This window comes from Alosa alosa, chromosome 10 (assembly GCF_017589495.1).
Source record: "Alosa alosa isolate M-15738 ecotype Scorff River chromosome 10, AALO_Geno_1.1, whole genome shotgun sequence".
Lineage (NCBI taxonomy): Eukaryota > Metazoa > Chordata > Actinopteri > Clupeiformes > Clupeidae > Alosa > Alosa alosa.
In genome coordinates, this window is record NC_063198.1 from 14,967,243 (window position 1) to 14,993,274 (window position 26,032).

The 26,032-nt window shown below is 39.9% G+C and overlaps 2 protein-coding genes across 2 annotated transcripts in view; one reads left to right on the top strand and one right to left on the bottom strand.

Moving 5' to 3' along the window:
* Positions 1 to 3,584: 3,584 nt before the first annotated feature.
* Positions 3,585 to 26,032, bottom strand: part of rtf2 (replication termination factor 2) — a 38,389-nt gene continuing 15,941 nt past the window's right edge. Inside the window, exons 6-8 of the mRNA XM_048255502.1 lie at positions 10,898 to 11,011; positions 8,161 to 8,215; positions 3,585 to 4,155 (exon numbers count right to left, since the gene is read on the bottom strand). Coding sequence (XP_048111459.1) covers positions 3,929 to 4,155; positions 8,161 to 8,215; positions 10,898 to 11,011 — 396 coding nt within the window. The 3' untranslated portion in view covers positions 3,585 to 3,928. The remainder of the gene's footprint in view (positions 4,156 to 8,160; positions 8,216 to 10,897; positions 11,012 to 26,032) is intronic.
* gcnt7 (glucosaminyl (N-acetyl) transferase family member 7) lies at positions 13,859 to 24,356 on the top strand. The gene is made up of 4 exons (XM_048255501.1): positions 13,859 to 14,301; positions 16,418 to 17,402; positions 18,803 to 18,898; positions 22,611 to 24,356. The coding sequence occupies exons 2-4, from the start codon at positions 16,454 to 16,456 to the stop codon at positions 22,868 to 22,870; spliced, it is 1,305 nt and encodes a 434-aa protein (XP_048111458.1). The 5' UTR covers positions 13,859 to 14,301; positions 16,418 to 16,453; the 3' UTR covers positions 22,871 to 24,356.

Genomic DNA, 26,032 nt, shown 5'->3' on the forward strand with positions numbered 1-26,032 from the left:
GATAGATAGATAGATAGATAGATAGATAGATAGATAGATAGATACTTTATTGATCCCCAGGGGAAATTCAAGGTCTCAGCAGCATACATACAAGACAAACACATTCTTTAACAGCAGAAGAGTAATTAAAGTATATAATATAAAAACACAACTAAGCAGTAAGGACAGTAGAAGATAAAGAATATGCTAAATATACTAAAATACAAATTATACTAACACTTAATACAATATATAAAAATATACTAAAATACAAATAACAAAATTACAAATTATACTAACACTTAATCTAAATAAATTCTAAAAACAGTATCCACATAGTGGTGATTAATAAATCAGAGGCGGTTGCAATGACTGAGCCTGTGATTCTCTGTGCATAGTAAGGTATGGTAAGGTGCTCTGTGTGAATGAGTGTCATGGTGGTAGTGCAATGGTGATAGTGGTCATGGTGATAGTGCAAATGAGTAAGTCAACAGTGCAACAATGCAGAAATAAAGTAAAGTAAAGTCTATATATCTATATATTTAACTATTTAAGAAAATGTATAAGTGTGGCCACAGTTCGGCTGTGGCATGGAGGGGGTTATGCATATGTGCTAATGTGCTAATATAGCACGCAAACAGTGAGGCATAAAGACAGTGGTACAAGTGGCTAGTGGACAGACAGTACCAAACATGGAGGGGATGAAGAGGCAGACAGACTATGCAGAGAAGTCTATCTCTCCTCTTCCCTTAAGTGAGGCATTGAACAGTTCAATGGCCCTGGGGACAAATGACTTTCTCAGTCTGTCAGTTGTGCAAGGCAGTGAGCAAAGTCTCCAGCTGATCAGGCTCTTCTGTTTAACAATAGTGCTGTGGAGTGGGTGACACTCATTGTCCAAGATGTTGATCAGTTTGTTCAGGGTCCTTTTGTCAGATAGTGAAGTGATACACTCCAGTTCAGCTCCCACTACAGAGCCAGCTTTCCTTACCAGCCTGTCAATTCGCCCCACATCCTTCTTCCTTGTGCTTCCACCCCAGCATACTACTGCATAGAAGAGGACGCTGGCAACAACAGACTGGTAGAACATCCTGAGGAGCTTACTGCACACATTGAAGGACCGCAGCCTCCTCAGGAAGTACAGCCTGCTCTGCCCTTTCTTGTAGAGTGCATCAGTGTTGGCTGACCAGTCCAGTTTATTGTCCAGATGGAGACCCAGATACTTGTAGGTGCTAACCACCTCCACATTGACCCCATCAATGTGAACTGGTAGCAGAGTGGGCTTAGACCTGCGGAAATCCACCACCATCTCCTTGGTCTTTGAAGTGTTGAAGTTGAAGATGATTGAGTTTGCACCATTGCACAAAGTCCTCCACCAGGCTCCTGTACTCCTCCTCCTGCCCGTTCCTGATACACCCCACAATTGCAGTATCATCAGAAAACTTCTGCATGTGGCATGACTCGGTGTTGTAGCAGAAGTCAGATGTGTACAGGGTGAACAGGACTGGAGAGAGCACAGTTCCCTGTGGCGCTCCGGTGCTGCAGATCACAGTGTCAGAGAGACAGTTCTTCAGTCTGACGAACTGTGGTCGCCGGTCAGGTAATCTGTAATCCAGGTTACCAGGTGGCGCCCACACCCATCTGCAAGAGCTTGTCTCCCAATCTGAGGGGCTGGATGGTGTTAAAAGCACTTAAGAAATCAAAGAACATGATTCTCACAGCACTTTTCCCCTTGTCCAGGTGGGAATGTGTGCTGTGTAGAAGATAAGTGATAAGATGAGGATGTGGAGGGGGAAGAGGAAGGGTAAGAAGAGAAAGAAATAGCCTTTTTACAGGCAAAAAAAATCAGTCTACATGTGGGGATATTGTCACGTCAGGCCTGGATACGGATTCTTCCCCGGTGCCTTGGACTAGGACGTTGCATGTGATGGAGACGAAATTTTGAGAGAGACGACCCGACGTAGACTGATTTCAGTGAAATTCACACTCATTGCTATTTTGTGTTTTGACTTGGAAAAACACACTTGTGTTTGTTTTGATGTGTGTAAATAAACACCAATACTTGAAGTTTGGATCCCTGTATGTTTACAGAACTATGACAAAAGTATGACCTTAAACTGACGTAGTCTACCTTGTGCACAGAGAAAGCAAAAGCCAGATGTGTTTTTTATTCATACCATCAGTGCGTAGTTGGCACATTGTGTGCTTACTATTGTGATGGCTTGTATTTACTGTTTGATACGAAAACACCATTTTTACGAAGGTGTGAAGAGTTAAGCAAGGCGTGTTAGCTTTTGCAAGAGAACTACAATGTTTTGCTGACTGGGTGAAAGGTTTTCCTATTTGTGTGTAGAGTTTTGCAAAAAAAGCCATAGTTACAAAAAATGTGCTTAAGCAATCAGAAAAAAACTGTAACATGTGAAATGGTTTAAGGTATTGACAACAGACTGAACAATTAGCATAATGAGTTCAAGCAACTGAGAACTTTCTTCAGCCAATGGGTTGTAGTGTTTTAGCAACTGAAAAAAACTGTAATATGCCTTTTGTTAATATGAAAAGCTCTTTGCTGTCATTGTTGATGTCATATTGTTATTATTGATTTGTTGTTATTATTATGACTTCCTAGCTAGTGTAGTGGTTATATTGGTTTAGTCAGATGGCTGCACAAAACTTGGTGGCCATGTAGACCCACAAGGATGACACAGAACCATTGATTTTTGTTTTGATTTGTCACCCCTCTGCCGGACTCAACCTCTGAAGGGTAGGGCGGACAGTTTTCTGTGAATATCTCGAGAACGGTAGGGCCTAAGAGGACCACATTTGTTTTGCATGTTGGTCTCAAGGGGCCATGTCTACCCATCCCATAACCACTCATTTGATATATAGTGCCACCTAGTTACAAATGAAAACGCAAAAATGAGGTGTAATCTCAAGTATCTCTGGATGACATGGTCAAAACTGCACAAAATTGGAGCTGTAGGATCATTACGACACCCTCTGAATGCATGGCAAGTTTCGTGGAATTCCGTTCATGGGGGACATACAATAAAATAATTTATGTGTACATTTAGTGATTGTACACTAATCGCCTGTAGATGGCCAGCCAGTTTTCTGTGAATATCTCAAGATCATAGATATTAGAAAGTTAGGATCATAGATATTAGAAAGTTAGATACAGCATTGTCCGTCCAGTTCTATTATGTGGAATACGTAAACGCGGCCGCCACATTCTGGAGCCCAATGCAGTATCTAGCTTTCTAATACCTATGCCTAGGATGACCATTCTTTATATGTTGGCCTCCAGGGGCTATGTCAACCCATCCCATATCACCTCATTTGATGTATACTGTGGCGTCACCTACTGTAGTTAAAAATGAAAAAGCAAAAACGAGGTGTTGTAATCCTAGGTATCTTTGGCTTTTGACTGGTGGAAAGTGTAGGATCATTATGACACCCTCTGAATGCATGCCAAGTTTTGTGGAATTCCATTCATGAATCTCGAAACATCACTGCTTTTTTGGGATTCTTATAGCAAGCTATGAGATAGCAAGTTTCCAAACTGTGGTTAAATGATAACAGTTATAACGATACCATTGTGAACAATCCCATTGTGTTACTCATGCCGACTTTATTGTTTTGCTGATAATTTTCAAATACAACAGTGTATTACTCATTTTTATTTGACATCAGTACATCAAAGTAAAGGATTTAAAAGCAGGGCACTTTGACAATATAACATATTGCCTACTAATTAATAATAAAGCATTCATAAAAAAACTATGAGAATATGACTCATTCTTTTAAAATGGTGCTATTATGCTAACGAACACTTTCACAAAGTAAACTTGCATGAGCAATTGTATCTATTTTAAAAGATACAATGAGAGGTAAATGAAGAGAAATAAAAGACAGACATTACAATAGAAGCATGATGACAAACCACTGGGGGCATTCAAAAGTGGTAGGGTGTGTGAGTGACCCAGTTTGATATCTGGTCTTTGGAGCGTTTGGCTGAGCTGTGGGAGGTGAATAGGGATTTATAAGTCTCAGACTTGTCCACCATGTCCTGGACGGACCTTTTACTTCCAACAGTGGTGGAAGAGGGCTTGGTTGTCTTGGAGGGGTCAGATGATGTAGAGCTGGGCGTAGAGCTGGACGCAGAGTTAGAGGGCCCAGCAGCTGCAAAATAAGTAATAAAGCAATACAAAAATAAATAGTTGATGTGAGCACAAGAGGACAGAGAATAAAAAGACAGCAGAGTTAGCAGACTTAAAAGAGCACAATTTGGCAACAAGATAAAGCAATTTCCTGCGCATTAGCAACATTGTGTATAAGCCGCGCCCAGCAGCCCAGTGAATCAGATTAAGATCTTAAGTGCTTAAATCAGAGAGAAGAATGAAGAATAGAAATGCATTCCCATGTATATAGCCTGCCGCGGTGTATTAAGCTCATAATGAGGAAATTTGGCCAAAATGAATGTAGAACCTCAAGTTTATAGGGGGGAAATCACGGTATGTGATTCGAAATTGTACATGAATGCCCTGTCAAATTGTAATTTAGCATGGAAAATTTGAGATAAATTTGATACTCAATTTGGGATAACCACGTCACTTTTTAGTCCAGTAGTAGCCGATTGTAGACTTCTGTGGCTAAGTGATTTTTATATGAACCCGACAAATGTACAGTTTTGTCACTTGCAAGGTGCATGTCCATCTCACTAACACATTTTAGAGCATGATTGAAGTGCAAATATGTTACATTATTTTTAGGCTATAGATTATTAATCAGTTTCTTTTGCGCTCACATAATATCAGGAACAGTTATTTAACAGCTGTTTGAACAACACAATAAGGAATAACAATATTTGTAGCGTCAATGTTGTTTCCTCATTTTGACTTAAAAGCATAAACACACCTTCCACAAGTAAGAAGAATGACTTCACGAGTCATATTTACCATAATCCTGACCCACCGTAACAACCCTACCATAATTCCATTAGCAAAGGAGGTTTGTCACTAGATTACAGTGGCTTAAATGCCAGAGAATGCAAGAAATAACAACCAGTTATCTATCTGACTTTATATCCTGAATTCTACTTGTAACAAAGGCTATTGGGAAAAGGTAGAGTTGACTTGCAACTTCGTGTCTGAAGTAACCTAATAATGTCAATGCAGTTTTGTATTGTTTCTGGGGCTCACTCACTTTGGGTTTGTAGTCAAGGCTGTTTTCTGGCATAATCAGTAGTATAAGTATAGTATAAGTATATATACTCTTTTGATCCTGTGAGGGAAATTTGGTCTCTGCATTTATCCCAATCCGTGAATTAGTGAAACACACTCAGCACACAGTGAACACACAGTGAGGTGAAGCACACACTAATCCCGGCGCAGTGAGCTGCCTGCAACAACAGCGGCGCTCGGGGAGCAGCAGAGCAGTCAAGGGCACTTCAGTCGTGCCTACTGGTCGGGGTTCGAACCAGCAACCCTCCGGTTACAAGTCCAAAGCGCTAACCAGTAGGCCACGGCTGCCCGGCTGCAGTAGGAGGGATGCTGTCCTGATGCTTCAGAAATCAGTGTACTGTATATCCATTTTAAAAATCCATTCATTATCAAAACTCATTTACATGAGATGAGGTGTGACTAATCTTTGATGCTTCCTGCTACTGACTATTAGACCTATAAGACGATTGGTCACTGACACCATAATGCAGGGCAATATGGATACACTGTGTTGCGGTATGCTATTTAAAAAGGTGGATAAACGCAATTTAGAGGTGCATAAAAGATATTCTGAATTTCAGGAGGTGCATAAATGGCATTTACGTGCGTTTACGTCCGATTATAGCATACTATTTCTATTACAACTCTACCTCTTTGGTAGAGTTGTAATAGAAATAGTATGCTATATCAACTCTACCTCTGGAAATATTGTAAACAAAGTAGCATAGTTGTCTAACTTCATAGTCTACTGGTTGGACTATTTCAGTTTCCCCATGTGTGTAAGTTTCAAAGTAATCCCAAATTTTTCTCCTTGGGACAGGCCCTTTTGAGTCTTGGAAAACATTCGTATTGAAATGATCAGTCAACTTGAATGTAAGACTTTTAAACAAATGTGTGCAACATGCTAATGATGCTAACCAGATTTAATAGTAATTTAGTTAGTTGTCTTCTAAGCATCCTTGCTTTCACGATTGTGAATGTTTTACTTGGATTAAATGTGCATGCCAAGGGGTGCGTGTCAAATGAGCGAGAGAGAGAGCAGGGCCAGGAGAGGGGGTTTACTTCTATACTGTTTGGTAAAATTGCATGCACAGTCTACAATGAAAGCTATGAAATTATGATTTATTTATTTATGGACAACATACCAGTAAGTAAGGTGGGAGATGTGTGTTGCTTGTGCAGCCGCGTAAACTGCAAAGTGCTCCGGGAAACACTAGAAGGTGTGTGTGTCACGATTCTGCCTTCTCATACCGTGAGACGGTTTGTGGATATGAGTGTCGTGATTTTGGTTTCGATATGCATATCGTTACAGCCCTATCAGTAGGCACTGCTTTGTTTATGTTTTTATTTATCCACACATTGAGCTAGCAGCAGAACGTGGTCTACAAGATAGTGGGCTGTGGGCAGTGACACTTTTTTCACCACACAAAGGCAACATAAGGCCTCTACTGTAAGTAATCAAGCAGCATCATAGCTAGTGCTTTGAAGTCTGTCAGGTGTGCAGTTTCTATAAAACTAATGGATCCTGCAATGTGGTTCTTATAGTTTCAGAGAAGTCAACTTTTAAATCCAATATATATATATATGGTGTCCACATTACTGAAGACTTAACATGGACTGTTAACACTCAATATGTTCTGAAGAAGTCCAGACAACGACTCTACTTCCTTCGTCAGCTAAGGAAATTCAAAGTTTCTACATCCATCATGAAGGCCTTCTACACTTCAGCGGTTGAGAGTGTTCTAACTGGTAGCATCATCACCTGGTATGGGAACTCCACAGTTAGAGGTTGTAGTACTCTGCAGAGAGTAGTGTGCTCAGCTTAACGTACTATAAGAACTCAACTCCCTGCTCTACAAGATATCTATTCCAGAAGAGTACTCCTAAGAGCCCAAAAGATTCTGAAGGACTATTCTCATCCTAACAATGGATTATTCCTACCGCTGAAATCAAGAAGACGCCTATGTAGTCACAAAGCCAGAACTGAGAGACTCAGGAGAAGTTTTTATCCCCAGGCCATCCGAACTCTGAACTCACACTATACTGACTTTGCACACATTCACTCCTCAGCACTCTCAAACATTTCCCAACTCTGAACTCACACTATACTGACTTTGCACTCATTCATTTCATTATTTCATCAGGAAGCTTCTCCAACACACATATTGCACACTGCCCCCCAATACACAGCACATTGTCTCATGAGGAAGCTTCTCCAACACACATATTGCACACTGCCCTCTTCCCACATACACAGCACACTATCCCATCTCCCTTTTCATCCCCCCAACACACACACACCAAGACCCCTGGCAGTTGGGTTAGCCCCTTGAGCTATGGATCTGCCCAAGGTTTCTTCCTTGGTAAGGGAGTTTTTCCTTGCCCCTGTTGCTCTTGGGTGCTCCTTGTTGGTGGTCCCCCCCCAATCCCAATTCTCCTCCCCCACCTTTCTTATGCAGCCCTTGCCACTTAATCTACTAAACCCCTCTTCTACTGCACTTTTCCCCCCTTCCTTGTATCCTTCTATGTATGTGTAATGCAGGTGTGATATATATATATATATATATATATATATATATATATATATATATATATATATAGTTTGGTTGGTTGCCGTTTTAAATATAAATGACAATACACAAATACAGTTCTACTGAAATGACTTTGAATACAAAATGTAAAAAAATGATTTATGAAAATTCAATAAAATGGTGGATATAGCGTTTTGGAACGAAACTGTTCATATATATATATATATATATATATATATATATATATATATATATATATATATATATATATATATATATATATATATATATACCTATTTTTATACCCATTTCTAGTTACCAGGGGTGCCAATAATTCTTGAAGGCACTGTATGTATACCTACTGTATATGTATGATATATGAAAAAAATGAATACAACACACATGCAGAAAAAATGAAACAAGTGTAAAGTTACCTTCAGAATCTTCTGACTTGGAAACCATTTCAGACACTTTACTCTTTTTGGATTTCTGAACAGTAAACAAAAACACAGAACACAACAGGGTTAGTCTTTAGCAGTCCAATATAAAATGTACAGAATATAGGCCTAGAGAACCCATGTCACATGTTTGTGCATGATTCGTATGACAGTAAGAGGTTGCAGAGGGTTGCAGATCATGGACATATAAACATGACTTTTATGTCAGTTTAAGGTTAAAATAATCTACATGAACCAAAAAGTAAATATGTTGAGATCCATGTTTTGTATACCACAGGTTACTCTATACAACCAAAGGTGGCGCTGTGTATAAGTAAGTAAGTATAAGGATATATACTTTTTTGATCCCGTGAGGGAAATGTGGTCTCTGCATTTAACTTAATCGGTGAATTAGTGAAACACAAACAGCTCACAGTGGACACACAGTGAGGTGAAGCACACACTAATCCCGGCGCAGTGAGCTGCCTGCTTCAACGGCGGCGTTCGGGGAGCAGTGAGGGGTTAGGTGCCTTGCTCAAGGGCACTTCAGCCGCGGCCCACTGGTCGGGGCTCGAACCGGCCACCCTCCGGTTACAAGTCCAGAGTGCTAACCAGTGGGCCACGGCTGCCCCCAAACTCTGTGGTAACTCTATATAAAATATTTATACACGGGCAAAATTTACGGGCATTTTGCCCGTGTTCAGGGTGGAAAATAAAAAAGAAAGATTTGCATAAGGCAAGTCAAATTGGTGTCGCAATGACAAAAATTGAGTCCCAGGCTGGCTGACTCAATCCTTGTCAAATCAGACACACAGTCTCAGATGTTGTTCAAAGTTTGTCTACATAATGTTTCGGTCCCAAAACTAACACATGAAAAATATTTTTGTTCAATTCTAATGTTGCTTCCATTGATTTCTATAGTAATTACAGTCACTGCATAGATGCACTGGCATCTTAAAAAGTAATATTCCTAGCCTGACCAAACTTTGTAGGATTGAAAGACAAACATGGCCATTGATTTGATTTAAGGCCCTATATTTGGAATGGATTGCAACAAGAGTGATACTGAGGGTATTCATTTGTTTTTGTACCCATACAACATCAATCAGTATTTTGACTGTGAATACAATACTTTATTAATGCTGGGTCGATATGTTAGGTCTCGACAACATATGATGCCAATGATGTACAGTACTGTGCAAAAGTCTCAGGCACCTTACATGTTTTGTTTCAGCAATGCCAAAAGGACCATATTGTCTATTTCTCACTTTCTTAATTAGAATATCACTTTCTTAATTAGAATACAAGAGAACACAGGAAATATATACACTCAGTAGGCCATTTAAATACACATAAAATGTCGTTTTTTTTTCTGACCCGATTTCAGTCTCAAGCTACCATTAGATTTGTTGTTTTAGCAGTGTTATAATGACCAATCACCCAAGGGGGGAGCTCTTGATGGAGCCGTCGTTCCCCATGTAAGCCACTGATGGGCATGTCTGACCTGCCAGAAGCTGCTGGTAGATACAGCTACGATGGGTGTCTCAAGAGCATTTTGTCAGGCAGCAAAGTGGAGGAGCCACCTGAAAAGTACTGTACTGTACATCTTGGTGACCCTCTTCATTGTATGGTGGTAATAGTGTCAGCTTGCCTCATCAAGGTTCTTTGAATAGCAAACTTTGGCCACGCATTTTCCACTTTAGGTGAGCAATGAACTCTTCCAGCTGTAGCTTTTTAATGAGATCTTCGATCTGTCAGTGTAGTCATCTCCTTTCCACTTCTGATACCAATGTGTCAGAGCCAGACCCAGTATCAGTGCCAACTGACTTCAGCCTCCCCCTTGTGAGATCGGTCATTATAACAAATGCAAAAACAACCAATCGTATGGGAGACTAGAACCTGAACCAGACATGCAATTTCTTTGTTTGTTTTTTATATTCCCTCCATCTTCTGGTTTAATTCTAATAAAGACAATGAGAAATAATATGGTCATCATAACATTGCTAATTACACTATTATACTTATTTATAATATTTATCTATGTTACAACACTGCCTAATGAAATACTTCAACAAAGGTGATCCTACTATGTTCCTACTAGCTACCCCACCTACCTATTGTAGTCCTCTGAAAATGACTGAAAAATGTTTTAGCCTTACTTATTTGTGGAGACCTTACTGTTAATGTTACACTTTTTCCACTTTACACCCCAAATCTAGGGGCTCATAGAAAATGATGAGCATGTCGAGCAAACTTTTCGTGATTCAGTCGTACTGAGAAAATGTTTGTCTAGAACATACAAAGTCTGGGCTGGCTATGAATAATACATTTCAATATATCAATGCCAAAACATGGCTTCCAAGATAATTTGTTTTTCAAGTTGTAAAACTAAAATAATATCATGGTCTTAAAACAAAATATGCATGATTTAAACAGAACAGTTTTCACAGGCTTTGGTTTTGGGACCCATTCATGATATAGACAAGATTTAAACAAGCTCTGACACAATGCAGCAACAACCTTGTCAAATTTGTTTTGACACAGACTGACCCATAACACAATGCAGACAGACTACAAAAAAGGGAGAACAAACTATTTCTGTTACATTCAGAATGATGTGCATACATACAAGTAAACATGCTACAAAACAATAAAAAAATACCCTTGTTCTCTTCATTCCAATAATCATTTCAGGTAAAGTAAGAATGTGAAAGAACAACTTGAAGGTGAATACCTTTGCTGCTTTGGCCTTGGCTCTCTTTTCCTCCATTCGCAGCTTCAGTTTCTCCACCTCTTCGTTGGTTCCATTGAGAACAACGAGATCTCCCTCTTGGAATGGGTCTCCACACTGCAGGAAGCAAAAGGCAAGTTGAATGGTGACTTACCAATACAATATCAGAACTGTATTTGTTAAATTTGACCCAAATTAGCTGGAAATAGGCGGAAAACGGAAACCAAAAAAATACTGCCTTTTAAGATAGTGTTCGATGGCAGCAAGGCATCGAGGCATGTCCGAATCAAATATTGGTATATCTTTTGCCTTCTAAGATACCTTTATTTTGATGGACTTTGAAGGCAATGTGGATGCATCCTTCATGTTACCTTCAACGTCAACATCCAAAATTCGATCTAATCATGAGCAATCGTTGGCAATTGGCAACAACTGGAAGACGTCAAGAGCTATGCAGTCAAACTGCTTTCTGGTCCATGGCTGTGTCTCAAACCGCCTACTTGAACACTTCAACTACTTAGTTTAAATATATACAAAGATTATACATGGCGGAGCAAGATAGTTCATCGTAGTTCATGTCTTTGGGCGCAAAATGTGGATCGAGTTCAATAAAGAGAAGTGTCGCTGTCGTTGACACGTACGTTGATGCGTACGTAGTAACCGGGCAACAGCAGTAGAATAAATAACAGGCGCACACCTGATATAAAGTTGACCAGACTGGAATGCTCAAAAATGCTAAAAATGTACCTGAAACTGTCAGAAAGGTTTGAGGATCATGAAAACTCTATAGAACCAAGATCTTAGCATATGTGGTGAAATTCTGAGCTATGGCCATAGACTTCAATGGAACAGTCGCTGCCTCTGCTCCCAGCCCTAATGCAGATTGCATGGTGCTTAATTACAGTTTTTTTTCAATCGCTAACAAGCGCTTGTCCATACTTCAGATACTTTTTCTAAACTCTTAACACAGACTCACACCTACAAAACACAATTGGACAAATGGATAATTTTCTTCTCAAAAACACATTTTGTTAAATATATAATAACTCTTCATTTTAAAACAGAACACATCTTTCTCTGCCCCCACTAACTTCACAAAAACACTGGAAATCTGACTCAAAATGAAATTATTCTGTCAAAGAATAACACTTGTTTTCATTTCACAAGATGCAGTCAATCAAAGTACACAAGGTTTCAAAATACTGGCTATTGTTGACATTACAAAAACTGCATAGACGTTTAGGTTTCAGTTTTACAGGTATTTGCATGCAAAATATGCAATCCACCATTTTTACACTAAATTTCTTGGTCTGGAACTGGAAGTCCACATTCAAAAGCATTCCAGTAAAAAGCAAATCAGTTTTTTTCCCCTTTACTGTTTACTACAGGAGGTACAGTAGAAATACTGTTTACAGTATGATAGAACAGAAGTTTTAGAGTATTGCTATTACAGTTTTGCTATTTTACAGTATTGCCCAGATAAAAAAGGGGGGAACTAAAAAAAGCCCAACATTACTGTATCAAATCTCTGCGATCTTCAGAGTTAGCCCATGTTTTCATCAACATCGCATCTGATATTATCCAAGGCGATGCACCTGGGATAAAATCATTTGGTAGCAGAAGCAGAGCAGAAGCAGAGGTTTTTATACTGTCTCTAAGGTTTGGAATATTGTGTTTGCTATTGTGGGATGTTGTGTGTTAACATTCGTAAATACTACAAAAGCAATCCATAGTTTTGTTGGGAGGTAATAGCTTGTCTGTTAAGAAAATGTAAGCATTGTGGAAATGTGTTCACTGACTGCATATTGTGTAAAAACGACATGAAATGTGTGAATGGTATGGCCACAAAAGACTGATGCTGTGCTAATTGTGTTTAGAGTTTTGAAAATGTGACAACTGGTTAGACAAATGCTTGTTAGCGACTGAAAAAAAACTGTAATACACCTGTGGAAAGGGGCCAGATGAAACCCATGAATTGGTGGTATCCAGCTGAACGATAAACCTAGGTTAGCAATTGGCTGCCAACATCTCATGCTGTACTGTGAGGGAGTGGCTTTGCAGCTCCCGGGTACACCCTGTGGCGTGTTATAGTTGATGAGTATTAATTTGAATTGGTTGCTGGCTTGATTCGGCCAGTGCAGAATGTCCCAATCAATAGTAAGGATCTTTCCTGTGTATAACTGAAAAATAGCTTGACGAAACAAATGGCAAGCATTATGCCTCATGACATTTTGCCTACTCATGGTATAAAAAGGTGCTATATTAATGTGATCATGTGAGAAGGCTATGGACAGATTGTGAAGTATTATTTAAAAATGTTGTTGTACTCAGCATACTCATTACAAGCTGTTAACATACAAAACACATTCATTACTTTATATTCCAGCCTATATTTGTAATGTAGAAACATGTTTTTTTTTATCCTGTAAATCATTTTGGAACAACTCAGTTTTTCTTTTTTTTAAATGTGCTATGCAAATAAATATGACTTGACTCTGCATATTCATACTCAGTTTCTCTCTTACTCTCTCTGACATGCACAGATGAACACAAAGACAAAAGCTGCTAAACTAATTCACCACCAGGGGACCTATTGTATACCACGGCAAGCTGAATGTGACCTCTATCAGTGTTGACAAGAGGGCTAATCTCCGGAGCTGCTCAGGCAGCAAACGCAGGCACACACGCACCAGTCCGCTCACTCACTGAGAGCTGGGAGCTGAGGCTTCCAACACAGACAAGATTCAGTTCAATCCAACTGGGCAGGCAGAGTCAAACAAGTTCATGATGGAGAAAAGCTGGTTGGATACATATATACAGAGGAGTCAAGAGAGCAGTGGAAAGGGTGAAGGAGTGAGAGGAAGTGAAAAACCAGAAAGATAAACTGTAGTGTGTGCTTGTGTGTGTGTGTGTGTGTGTGTGTGTGTGTGTGTGTGTGTGTGTGTGCTTGTGTGTGTGTAAGAAGGGGAGGAGACTTGGCTGGTTGCTATGCTGGATTGGCCCTCTCCCAGTCATGTCCCCTCATGGGGAATGGAAGCAGAGCAGCTCCTCAGCAGAGGGGGGTGGCAGAGGAGGACAGCAGCCACAAACACCCCGCACAGACAGACAGCTAATGTGACGGTGGCAGGAACAACAACAGCAGCAGCAGCGCTGGCAGCGACCGTGACAGCGACAACTACAGTGGCCTCGTGCATTAGACGCTCGGGTGGTGGAAACACAGAGCCAGGAGTTAGCCACCTGATTCTCCGCTGTGTGTGAGAGAGAGAGAAAGAAAGAGAGAAAGAGAGAGAGAGAGAGAGAGAAGCCACAGCACCAATCACCGCTGCAAAGCTCCAGGCCTGGACCTAGAACCTCACTAATGTTTAACCTCGTTCATCGCAAAATGTCCACATGCGGAGGCTCTTAAGGTACAGTAGCACGCTCTTGGCAAAAACACTGATGGTGACGCGAGTGAGTGGAATACAAAGGCGGGATAGACACATACGTCTATGCAGCAGGGGGCTGGGCATATGAGCGAAATTTGAATTTTTCTTTTGTTCAATGATGATTATTAAACACTCCACACTGCTTGCCAGTGTAGAGAGCTCAGTTCAGGTGAACTTTATCTTTAAACAGCTCATTCATAGAGCGAGCCCTCTGGCTGCAGCTGTCTGATAAATGAGCTGGGGATCCACAGGTGCACCGGCTACTTCTCTTCACTGATTACGTGAGTTAGATTATGCATTTATTCTCTTTTGCCATGTTCAGCTCACAGGCTGTGGCTATTGCTAAGGTTTTTAATGCTTTCATAATGTTAGAGGTAAGAATTGTAACTTTGATAATTCATGACTTTCAAAAATATCTGCATTTTTAAACCATCAATTTTGATTGATCTTTCTATTGCAATATATTTTACAATAAAGTAAGAATTGTAGTAATCAAATTTTGCCTGATGCAGATACAGAGGTATGTACTGAGGAGTGACAGATTAGAAAAGTAAATTTGAGATACTGTAGAAAAAGTTGTTACTTCACATAGATGCCAATAGGGGCAATATTGTAAATATATAAAATAACACAATTTTTACATAAACATTTCTTTGGCCAACTTAGCTTTTATTCCATGCACTGGCATCAACATGTGTTTGTTTGTCACTCAAGGTTGCCTACCTTGCTCAAACCCTGGAGATTTCATTAAAAAGCCACACATTTCCATGATAAGTACAAATCTCAGATGTACGATCAGCCAATGAGACACATTCTACTGGGCTCAGGTGAATAGCGTACCCAGGGAGGCGATTAGATAACAACTGAAGGTCAGCAGACCACATGGGCTTCTTTGTTTCTGGAGTGTTCCACACTCGTTTTTAAGACTGGTGATGTAGGCAATTCAATGGCTCTATATCTCAAGGGGTGCCATTGCACTGTGCCACTGCACAAGACTGCATAGTGTAGGTGAAATACCCCTATATTTCCAGTTCAATAGCTAGCATGCCTACAGCAGTCTGGAAAGTAAAACAAAATGCTACCTTCTGATTCACTCATGTGGTGACCTGGTGGTGGAGGTGAACCAAAACCGTCAGTTAAATTATGAGAAGAGTGTAGCTAAAAGCCTGAGTTTGAAGCAGTCAGTTTTTGGTTCTTTTTTTACTCGAAACGAAAGCTAAAATCTTATGTCACATACACAACCATACACAGAGTAATGTGCAGTGAAATGCTTAGGACAAATGGGCATGAAGGATCAGATTTAATTTACAGGACTCCAGACTAAACATTTAAATTGGTTGCATTGGTGCGCCTAACTTCATTTAGATGCAACGGCACATAATGTAGTTGCACCCACAACATTTTCTCAGCACGGCAATAATAGGTCAGAAAAAAAAAAAAAAAAAAAAAAAGAGAAATAATTTCATAAGATCACTGTGCTCACATTAGGCTACTATTACATGTTATTCCACTGCTTGGTTGAATTTCCCATTGTCCTACGTAATTTAGAACGATCATTACCTTTATGTTATTTGAACACTTGAAGTATATCCATTTGTTTGGCCGTATCAAACTTGTATATTAATTTGCCGAATACGTTGTGAAGTTTAAATTAACTGTCACATTGCATCCGAGCTGTAAAATACATGTTATGTGTGGCATATCCAGCTATTCTGGATTCAATTCAGTGCCTCTGTGCTTGCTGACGGAAAAACAGAAAGCTGTTACTTGCACTAAGCTGGCTCTCCCACATCACCATGTTTGCTACTGTCCTCCTCCTCTACTCTTCTCTACAGTTACCTCTTCTTGACTTTCTCTTGCTACTTCAGCAGCACTGGTTGAAGCTGGAGATGTATACAAAGTAATGCATACAAGTAGGATATCTAAAATCACTGGTCAATTTTTCTATGTGCTTTTTTCTGTTTTATCCTCACAGAGAGATGGAAAGACAGATACAGAGATAGAGTGATAGAGATCTGTAGATAGACAGAATAATAGCATGTAGATATTCTGTATGGTCATACATTATAAGTAATCAAACCTACTGTTTACATTACAGCAGGTGGGATCTTGTTCTGGCTACTGCTGTGATAGCATGCCCCAGCTGGAGGATGCCAAATGCAGCTTCCTCTTTTGCCTTGGAATTTGCATTTTTATCTGCTCAATCATATACTTGAAAACCACAGTTTTTGACACACCACAAGCAAAGAGTCGCATCCTCACATGCAGGCCTTTCCCTCAGCACTGTCCAGCCCTGGGCCACAGCAGGAATGGGACGAGATGGCAAAGCACTGAGTGCCATCTGGAGGGTTACTTCATGGCCCCGGTGCTGAATTGTACTCAGATGTGGTCAGATTTTCATTTCATCACCAGGACTTTGAGCAAAGAGGAAGAAGAGTACCCTTTGGCCTTTATTATCACGATCCATAAAGAGCTCGAGACATTTGTGAGGCTCCTAAGAGCCATCTATGCCCCGCATAACGTCTACTGCATTCACGTGGACAGGAAGGCGCCTGAGGACTACAAGAAAAGCGTCCAGCTCCTGGCTGGGTGTTTTGACAATGTTTTCTTAGCCACAGTGAGCGAGAGGGTGACTTATGCCGGTTTCTCCCGGCTGCAGGCCGACATCAACTGCATGAGTGACCTGGTAAAGTCCTCTGTCCGCTGGAGGAAAGTCATCAACCTCTGTGGGCAGGACTTTCCCATTCAGAGCAACCTGGAGCTGGTGCGATACATGCAGAGCAAAGAGTGGCGAGATCGGAACATGACACCTGGGATCAAGCAGCCAAAGGATAAGCGCTATCGCACAGAGTTTCAGTATGTGGAAGCGGACGACTCCTATGTAGTACAGCACAAGAGGGGCCACAAGAAGAGCCTCCCGCCACACAACCTCCAAATATATTTTGGAACAGCCTACTACTCCCTGACCCGTGCATTTGTACAGTTTGTTCTGGAGAGTCCAGTAGCAAAAGACTTTTTGGAGTGGTCTAAGGATACGTTCAGCCCAGATGAGCACTACTGGGTAACACTGAATCACATTAAAGGTGAGTGAAAATAAGTTAGCCCTAAGCAGATAGACAAGACAGACCACAGCGACAGGAAGTGGGAGAAAAGGATGGGGTGGGATGGGGAAATTATTGTAAGTCAGAATCGCACCTGTGTCCCTACAGGCACCTGGACCCACAAATCAAAATGACATAATCCTAACAGCTGTTTTGAGTCAAGGCTATATGCTCAGCCTATTGAATAACTTGATTATAGAGAAAACAAACCATTTTGTGGAATGATGCATCATCATATGAAATTTGCAACGGCGTGACTCAAAAACAGTCTCTAGTGGCCTACAAGTGACATCACACTGTCTGCCACTCGTTGCATTCTGAGATGTTCTTTAATGCGGGACCATTATCGCTCGTTTCAATTTAGGACCTTGCAGTTGGAATTGTCGTTTGCTTATTCAAAGTCAAAAGACAGTCCAAAGTAGCCTGGGCTATTCGAAGTGTCCGTTTATTGCACATCATTTTTTACGTCATTTTGAAGAGCCATTGCATACCTGTGTGTGTTGGCGTGTTGTTGCAAAATCCACGGAGTCATTTTATGCAAGAAAAACCGCATACAGGAGGTCTTTATTGTTGAGGTCAGACATGTGAACACATCTTACACTCGCTTAACTTTGTTGCAAAATCCACGGAGTCATTTTATGCAAGCAAACCGCATACAGAGGGTCTTTATTGTTGAGGTCAGACATGTTAACACATCCTTCACTCGCTAAAGTTTTTACCCGTGTAACCTACACTGATCCAGTTCTGCCAAAGCCCTGCTTTTATCCTCACTGGTAGCTTACACTACAGTGCTGTGTGGGAGGGGGAGTGGCTAGCTGCGAAAGCCAATGTGTGCTTCTTTTACCGATATATTTAACAATATCTTTTTCATTTCTTATTCAGACAACGTCAAATTTGTCACTGCACTTACTCATGCCCGTAGCAAGACACCTGCCAAGTGAAATCAGTCTGACAAACAGTTAGCGAGATATGCGTGCCACAGACATTAGGACACACAGACACTTCTTGCTTTTATAGATATAGATGGCCTAAAATCAATTGGGAGTAATCAATTATCATCCATCCCAGGAAGAGATGTAAAAAAGAAAGCCCTGGTACACACAAGCTCTGTGAAGTTGTGCTTGTGCCATTTCCAATGGGCACACTGATACACACCCCAATACAATTGCAAATCTCATGATGGAAAGGAGTCAGTCCTCAGTAAATATCCCTATTGAAATGATGACATGTTTAACACAAACATTGATCCTGCAGTCAGTACAGAGATTCACAAAATTGTATACACACACATCTATCGGTTGTGTGATGGTCATTTTACTCCATAATTCATAATTCTTGAGTGGACGGGAAACAAATTGAATTATGCATTCCTCTAACCACAGATGCACCAGGAAGTCATCTAAATGGAGGCTGGGAAGGGGATATTCGTGCCATAAAGTGGAAAGATCAAGAAGGAACTACACATAATGGCTGTAAAGGTAACATTAGACCGTAACAGTCCTGCCCACAGCCGATTCCGGAATGGGGCATCAACCTTGTTTTGAGAAGAAATGTTTTATTTGCAATTTAACAGAAAAGTACTACACTACCCAACATCCTAATGTGTAAAAGCTGGTAAAAGCAGAGCCTTTGATTGGTAGAGATCGCCGTTGTCATGGAAATGTTTAATGCCACTGTTCCCACGCCTGTCGTTTCGTTACTCGCTGGAATCCAGATGGATACCGAGGCTGTCAGAACCGATCTGTTGCTGTCCGATAAAACGTTTTTCTCATCTTGAAAGTTGAATTTACTCAATAGAAACGGTAGGAAGTTAGTCATCTTCTTGTTAACATTAAAATATAGGCATGTTAAACTATCATTAGGCTGCAAATGTTCGTAATGTGTAAGTTTGAACATGCTCATGGGATAGTAGTTCCTTCACTCAGAATTTAAAATATGTACACAGACTTGTACCTTGTGCCTTTTTTTATTTTGTTCGTTTTTTTTTTATTCAAAATGATATGTTGTATGATTATGAGTCACATAGTAGCTGGTTAGCCTAAGGCATGGTCTAAAACTCTTTATATATGGATTTTTTCCAGACGTCGATTGGAGAAATTAATGGGAAACATACTTTCGTAAACTAAGCTCTCTAGGAGGAGGGGCGGGACTGTTGAGGTCTATTCATATGGTCAACTCCATAAAAAGTTGATGTTAAAATGTTCACTTGGGTTTATATTTCATTGTATGTAACCACTCTGATAGAAACTGATATACAATACAATGGCACACTTTTAAATAATAATCTAGGTGTTATACCCACACTGACACATTTCCCAAATAGCCATGTTATACTTAAAAGAAATGATATCAACAGATCTCCAGCAACCACCATGTTCCTGATTAGTAACGCCTACCTTGAAATAAATCTCTAGGTGGGTAAGCCTATGTATTTTTCTGTCAACATACCAGCTACCAAGTACACTTATCTTACATTTCTTACTTACATGCCTTATCAAAAAGATAAAAGGGCTTGCGGTAAAAACACTCCCCTGAAAGTCACAGAACAAAATATTAATCCTGATGCTAATTAAGGACAGTTAATAAGTAGATGAGTCTTTTGAACCACTGAAAGTAGTATTTGAGCTACTTTGTGCTTGAATCAATCAGACCAAACACTAACTCTCAGATCGATGACTTGAAAAAGAAAATGTCTTTGTACAAATGAGGGTAGGGGTTTGTACAAGAGCAGAGTATACAGAAAGCCTGAGGTGATATTCAATACATTCTCAACAATTTGAAAACCTCAACATCATTGAGTTTCATCGGCGACACCTTTCTAAGCCAAATTTGAAACAAAGTTGTTTTAATATATTGACCGGGGTAAGAAATTAATTGATTTCAAAATTCAGTTCATACCTAGTTGATTCTATTCAATACAATTTGATCCAATTGGTTAAGGGTATTTGGATGTTTATTGTGGTAATATGGTGGCAACATGGGGCGTAAGCTAACTGGCTAATTTGTTTTGTGTTTGTGATGGGGCCTAAGCTAACTGGCTAATTTGTTTTGTGTTTGTGATGGGCTGTGCCTAGGTTGATGGTGGTTGGCTAGGGTTTTTATGGTTATGGTTCAGTCCACATCAACGGGACGCACCAACCTAGCCAACCTAGACCATGTCTAGGCTGGTTAAGAGTATTTTGGGTATTGGATATTTCAATGTGGTAATATGGTGGCAGCATGGTGGGGAGTGTCTCCAGGACTCTGGTTTCACTGTTAAGCCTTCATGAGGTGTCGTGGGCCTAACTTAACGAAACATCCGTGAATGAGGGTGCCCACTTGATAACCCCAATGACATGCCGCATACTATATACTGCTGTTGGATGGGCCATTTGTCTTGTGTTTGTGACCATTTGTTGGCAGATTTGTGGGTAGCGTGCTTTTTAAAGTTAATTTGAGTAGGGGCTTCTGAATGTGTTTTTACCTTGGATTTTGGCACAAGGGATTTTAACATCGAATCCTGTGTGTTAATGTAATCCTACTTATAGCACCCCCAAATTACCCTCTGTGTGCACAAACAGTCAAGGGACTTTTTGAACTGCCTAGATACTAAAGTGTCCAGGAACTTTTATTTTGATGCACCACCTCTGTGTGGTAAGCTAAATAAACATCAGGATGCAAAAGTAGCCTACTTCTTGTATTTCATTTTACATGTTATTTATTCTGACTACTATGAATTCACAAATTAATGCAAAGCAGGACATCGTCAGGTGTAAGCAGTTTGTTTAACTTAACATCTGCCCTCATACTTACTTCATTGTCAAGTGTCTGATATCGCTTGTAATAATAGCCTACTTCAAAATCACCTGTAGGCCTAATGTTAACAAACAGAAGGAGCGCGCCTGTAAAAAGCCAGGATTTGCCAGTATTTAATGCACTTAAAATTATGTCAGCAATTAAGTTAAGATAACTTTGTGTGTTGTGCCTTCACAATGTGCGAGTCAAAGTTATTATTCACCTGTGATATTACTGATCATTTGAAGATTTTTCCAGCAGCGCACACAGCCTAGGAGTGGCGGTGTCCTGCTCCTGAATGCATGGAAACAATGAATGAGCTATTTATTGTTTAAAAAAATAGTTCCAAATTTAAAGGAGAAATCCGGTGAGTTCTCACATAGATCTCCATTTCGAGGTCACCGAGTACGGTCGGTTCAAAAAAGAAAAATTGCTTTTACCTAGCTTGAGTTGCTACAGCCAGCAGCTAATATAGCCAGGCAGATACAGCGCTACACTCTGGGGGCATGCCTGTGAGCTCCCATGTACATGGCTGGCTACCTTGTAAAATGTACTACCTTTTAAAAGCACACTATGCAGTTTTAGCTTAAAGTGCCAGTTTTTTTTAGCTTAATTTACCTTAATTTAACAGCTTCAGAGTCATTGGAATGGTTATATGACTTTTTTCGGGTTGAATGGTGGCCGTCTCGCTTCCCCCTAGCGCCTGTGAGCGGAAAAAACACCCTTGCAACTGTGGGCCGACGGCCTCAGTGTCAGGAAGTATAACGAGTGTAACAAATTGCTTTACTGCATTCAAATACACATACACGCCAGGCACCGGCTAGAAAAAGGTAGCGATGGAGTTTCTCAGGCATTCGTCATGACAGAGCCAGCGAAAAAGAAGCAAAAACCGAGAAAACAGTAAGGAATATGCCAATACTGCATAGTTTACCTTTAATACTTTTTAAAACCCCACGGATACCCTCAAAAGGTTTAGTAATTCCAACTGTGTGCAATGCATTATGCAAATATTTTCTAAATACAGTGTGTAGAAAACGTGCAGTCTCCCACAAAAGTACATAATGATATTTTAAGGATGTACATTTTGAGGATTTGCTGCAGACCTTACATTAAAAAGTTATGAAATTAATTCACTGCTACTAAGATTTGTTTATTAATTCAAGTCCAAAACTCACCTCCATAAATATGGGAACACCCTTATTATTATTATTATTATTATTATTATTATTGATAGATTGATTTATATAATCATTGTTGATCAAAATGCCATGTCTATAAAGCACAAACACCTTCCAAGGATATTCTACAGACGTTGACCATCTGATTTCAAGCAGGGAACACAAAATTAAGGTTTACAAAACAAGAGACTTCACTAGACCAACACTAATCTGTGTCTGTAATAATCCTCAATTTCAGGTCACTACATCAGGGATATCTGCATCTACAGCATAGAGGATATCCCTTGGATCATCAACAAGGAAAGTATGTTTGCCAACAAATTTGGAATTGAAACCTTTCCAGATGCTCTCCACTGTCTAGAGCAGTGGCACCGACTTAAAGTCCTGCAGCAAGCTGCAGTGCCCATACAGCCATCCTGGCATCTAGCACATGAAATTGACACCAGCCAATGCTGTAACACAGCAGGGCTGAAAAGCAATCTGCTATACCCAAGTTAGCTAATGGAAACTATATTGGAGATAAAGTAAGCTAAGGAATGCTGAAGGAAATGAATATGTTTACAATGCATCACAATAAATCAGATAGCCTTAAGGTACGCAAATGTGGCACTACTGAGATACGCAAACATTGCACTCTTGAGAACTTCGTAATAGGCACAGGCACGGGCCTAGAGTCAGTTAAACTGACAGTCTTTAGAGAGATGGCTGTGGTATAATTAGGTCTAGGCTCTCTTAAGAGAACAGTGGTGCAATGCCACTATGAACATGATGCAATCAACATCTCAGGTACATTACAACCGAATAACAGAAGCCAGTCCTCCACATTCACTCATGTGAAGATGAACAGCAGTGAATAACAAGCCATCCAGAGAATATATTTTGGTTTATTAAGTACTTAAAATGTTATATTTGGCAAATTACATTTAAGTAAAAAAAACAAAAACAAAAAAACACCTCACTCCAGTCCCTTATGCTTTCCATATAGGCCTTGACATTAATGAAAGCAGACATGTTTTGTGTTTTCTGAATGTAAGTTGAGCTGAAATGTAAACTATGTGTAAGTATATATAAAGTTAAAATTATGTGTAACTATTCTAACCTGTATAAACATGAAGACAGAATGAAATGGCTCTTGAAGCAAAGTGTGCCAACTAGATGTATTCAGGTCAGTCAATCCAAAGAAATAATATGAATTATTATTGTTATTTTTCATGATTAAAGCTGGAGGCACTCTGGGCTTTGGTGTACCATTTAATTCTGTTAGAAAATGTGCAAAAGGGAGAGGCAGATCAGATCTTTTGTGTAAAACAATCTGATTCAAATTCTTGCAGTGCAGCTTTTCAGATTCAGGATTTCCTTGTTTTTCACATTAAACCTGTTACATCCGCAATATTGACTACTAATGTTGACTGTTTGTTCTCCGATACCTCATCAGGAAAACATGGTCTAATGCCTTTATTTGTACCATAAAATAACCATGCAGACAACTGGAGTCTAGGGATATTTTGTTTCCATGGTAACCATAATTGTGTTTTGCTGTTTTTTTTAGTGGTGTTAGATAGTCATAAACTGTTTTCAGACATATCCTGCAGATCTTTGTCCAACGGATGTCCGACCCTTCGGGTGATTCCGATATGATGCTTACATGGGGACATTATGTGGACATTATGTGTGAACGACACCGATGCACATAAACTGAATCTCTGTGTGGTCAAACAGGTGGAACGTGGATGAACATGCACATTTTGAACAGAATCTCTGCATTATCTTCGCTTCATTCAGACATGAGCTCATTTAAATGACATCCGTCCAAAATACTAGGAGGGGAGTAGTGTACAGTAACAGCCGACTAAGTTCGGAGTTCCAAATGTTGTTCGGATATATCACCCAACTGCTTGATATCCACAGAACAGGTTGGAAAGTTGGAAAGCCCACTTCACCCACACACAAAAAGTGTGTGTGTGTGTGTGCGTGTAAGGCACTGGGCTAGCATGCAGTAGCCTGTGAATTTGTGGGCTTCACCACTTGTCGCCCAATAAATGGTCGCCTGTTACTACAGCGTTGGCCAAAGTTATTACAATATTGGGAGATATTACATTATTAGGTTCTGGAAAAAGTAAGATTAACCTGATAATGTAATAACCTCCCATTAATGTAATAATTTGTAACATTATCGGTACAGAGATTATTACGTTATTGGGAAATGCGCTTTATTACATTATCGGGGATTATTACATCATCAGGTTTTATTAAATGTTTTTGGAGTTATGAGGTTTTTTTATTACATTATTAGGAAATTATTACATTCTTACAAGGTAGACAGGAGACGATCAAGTCTCAGTGATATGCAAGATCCCAGTCTCAGTGAGGGCAAGAAGTTCCAAAGAAAGGTGGTTGGCATAGGCAGCAATAAAATCAGCTTTGTGTATTGCAGATTGGCAGTTCCACAAGCCCATTGAGAAGGAGGCGCTTGTAGCTGAGGACTGTTTTAATGACCAGAGGTTAGCTAGATTTCTGCGCCTTTTGGCCAGTGATAACAGATATGGAGGAGCGGCACATATTTGCCTTTGTTGGTGAACTTGCCCAGGTAAACTTGATCGTCTTGACCGCGTCCGGCTTAACCAAGGGCTGACTCTTACGCTGGCGCTTCAGCAAAAGCCTCTATTGTTATAGTGTCTGACAGCACTACAACATGACAAAACATGACATTTCTTTCTTCATTCTTTGTTCTTTCAAGATATTCTTAGGTTTGTTGGTGGATGCGATGTTCATTGCAATGTTGCAATGTTGATTGTATGCCATCAAACTACTCCTAATGCTAACAGGTTAACTACTATGCTACCATCATCCCAAAAATGTAAATGCAGCCTTAGATTTGCATGTGGTCTCCGCACGCCATCATTTACTTTTCCCATGAAAGCCTACACATCACACACACACACAAACAGGTCAAATGCGTCTTATCATTCTTTATCATACTATGGAAAGAACAACCATCACAAACGTTTTAATTTTATTAACTATTTTTAGCTTGTTTTTGTTCATATAAAAACAACCCCTTAAATCTACCACAATAAGGTCTACCTGAATGTTGTGTTAATGAAAAATAATACAAAGGAATTCTGTCGCTGTGCAATGAAAACAATGTGTCATAATGTATCAATACATTATACATAATGTATAATACTGTATCAATTTTGATGGCGCGATGTTTAATTATTTTGAAACAGTTTATTTTTTCCCCAGGTAACGATTTTTGACATACATGTTATTTAGACAGTGACGATTTGGTTATTTCATGATGGTGGGAGTTTGTTTGCGACCTATAAACATAATCATTATAAATCAAGTCAAATGACTCACTGCTTGCTCTGATCAGTTTCCATGTCATCATTTCCATAGAGGCAGAGGTAGGATGACAGGCATAAACTTCATATGACCTCAGTGCAGGTGGTTATATGGGCATGCTGAACTCATATCAGAGCCTTTGGTGGGTGGTTTGCATCTTTGATAATCAGTGAACGCTGATGATTACTGTAAAATCCATGGCTTTGTGTGTAGACTGCACTTTATTATGTTTGTGTACATTTTTACACTTTCATAAGTGACTGATTCCATAAATGTCTGCTTATTTTCTTTTATGTAATTTTAATTGTTTGA

Bases quoted from the DNA above. Each gene is read 5' to 3' on its own strand.
- gcnt7 (XM_048255501.1), top strand. From the start codon at position 16,454: ATGCCCCAGCTGGAGGATGCCAAATGCAGCTTCCTCTTTTGCCTTGGA. The intron at 17,403-18,802 runs GTGAGTGAAAAT...CTCTAACCACAG, and splicing joins AACACTGAATCACATTAAAG to ATGCACCAGGAAGTCATCTA. The intron at 18,899-22,610 runs GTAACATTAGAC...CCTCAATTTCAG, and splicing joins TACACATAATGGCTGTAAAG to GTCACTACATCAGGGATATC.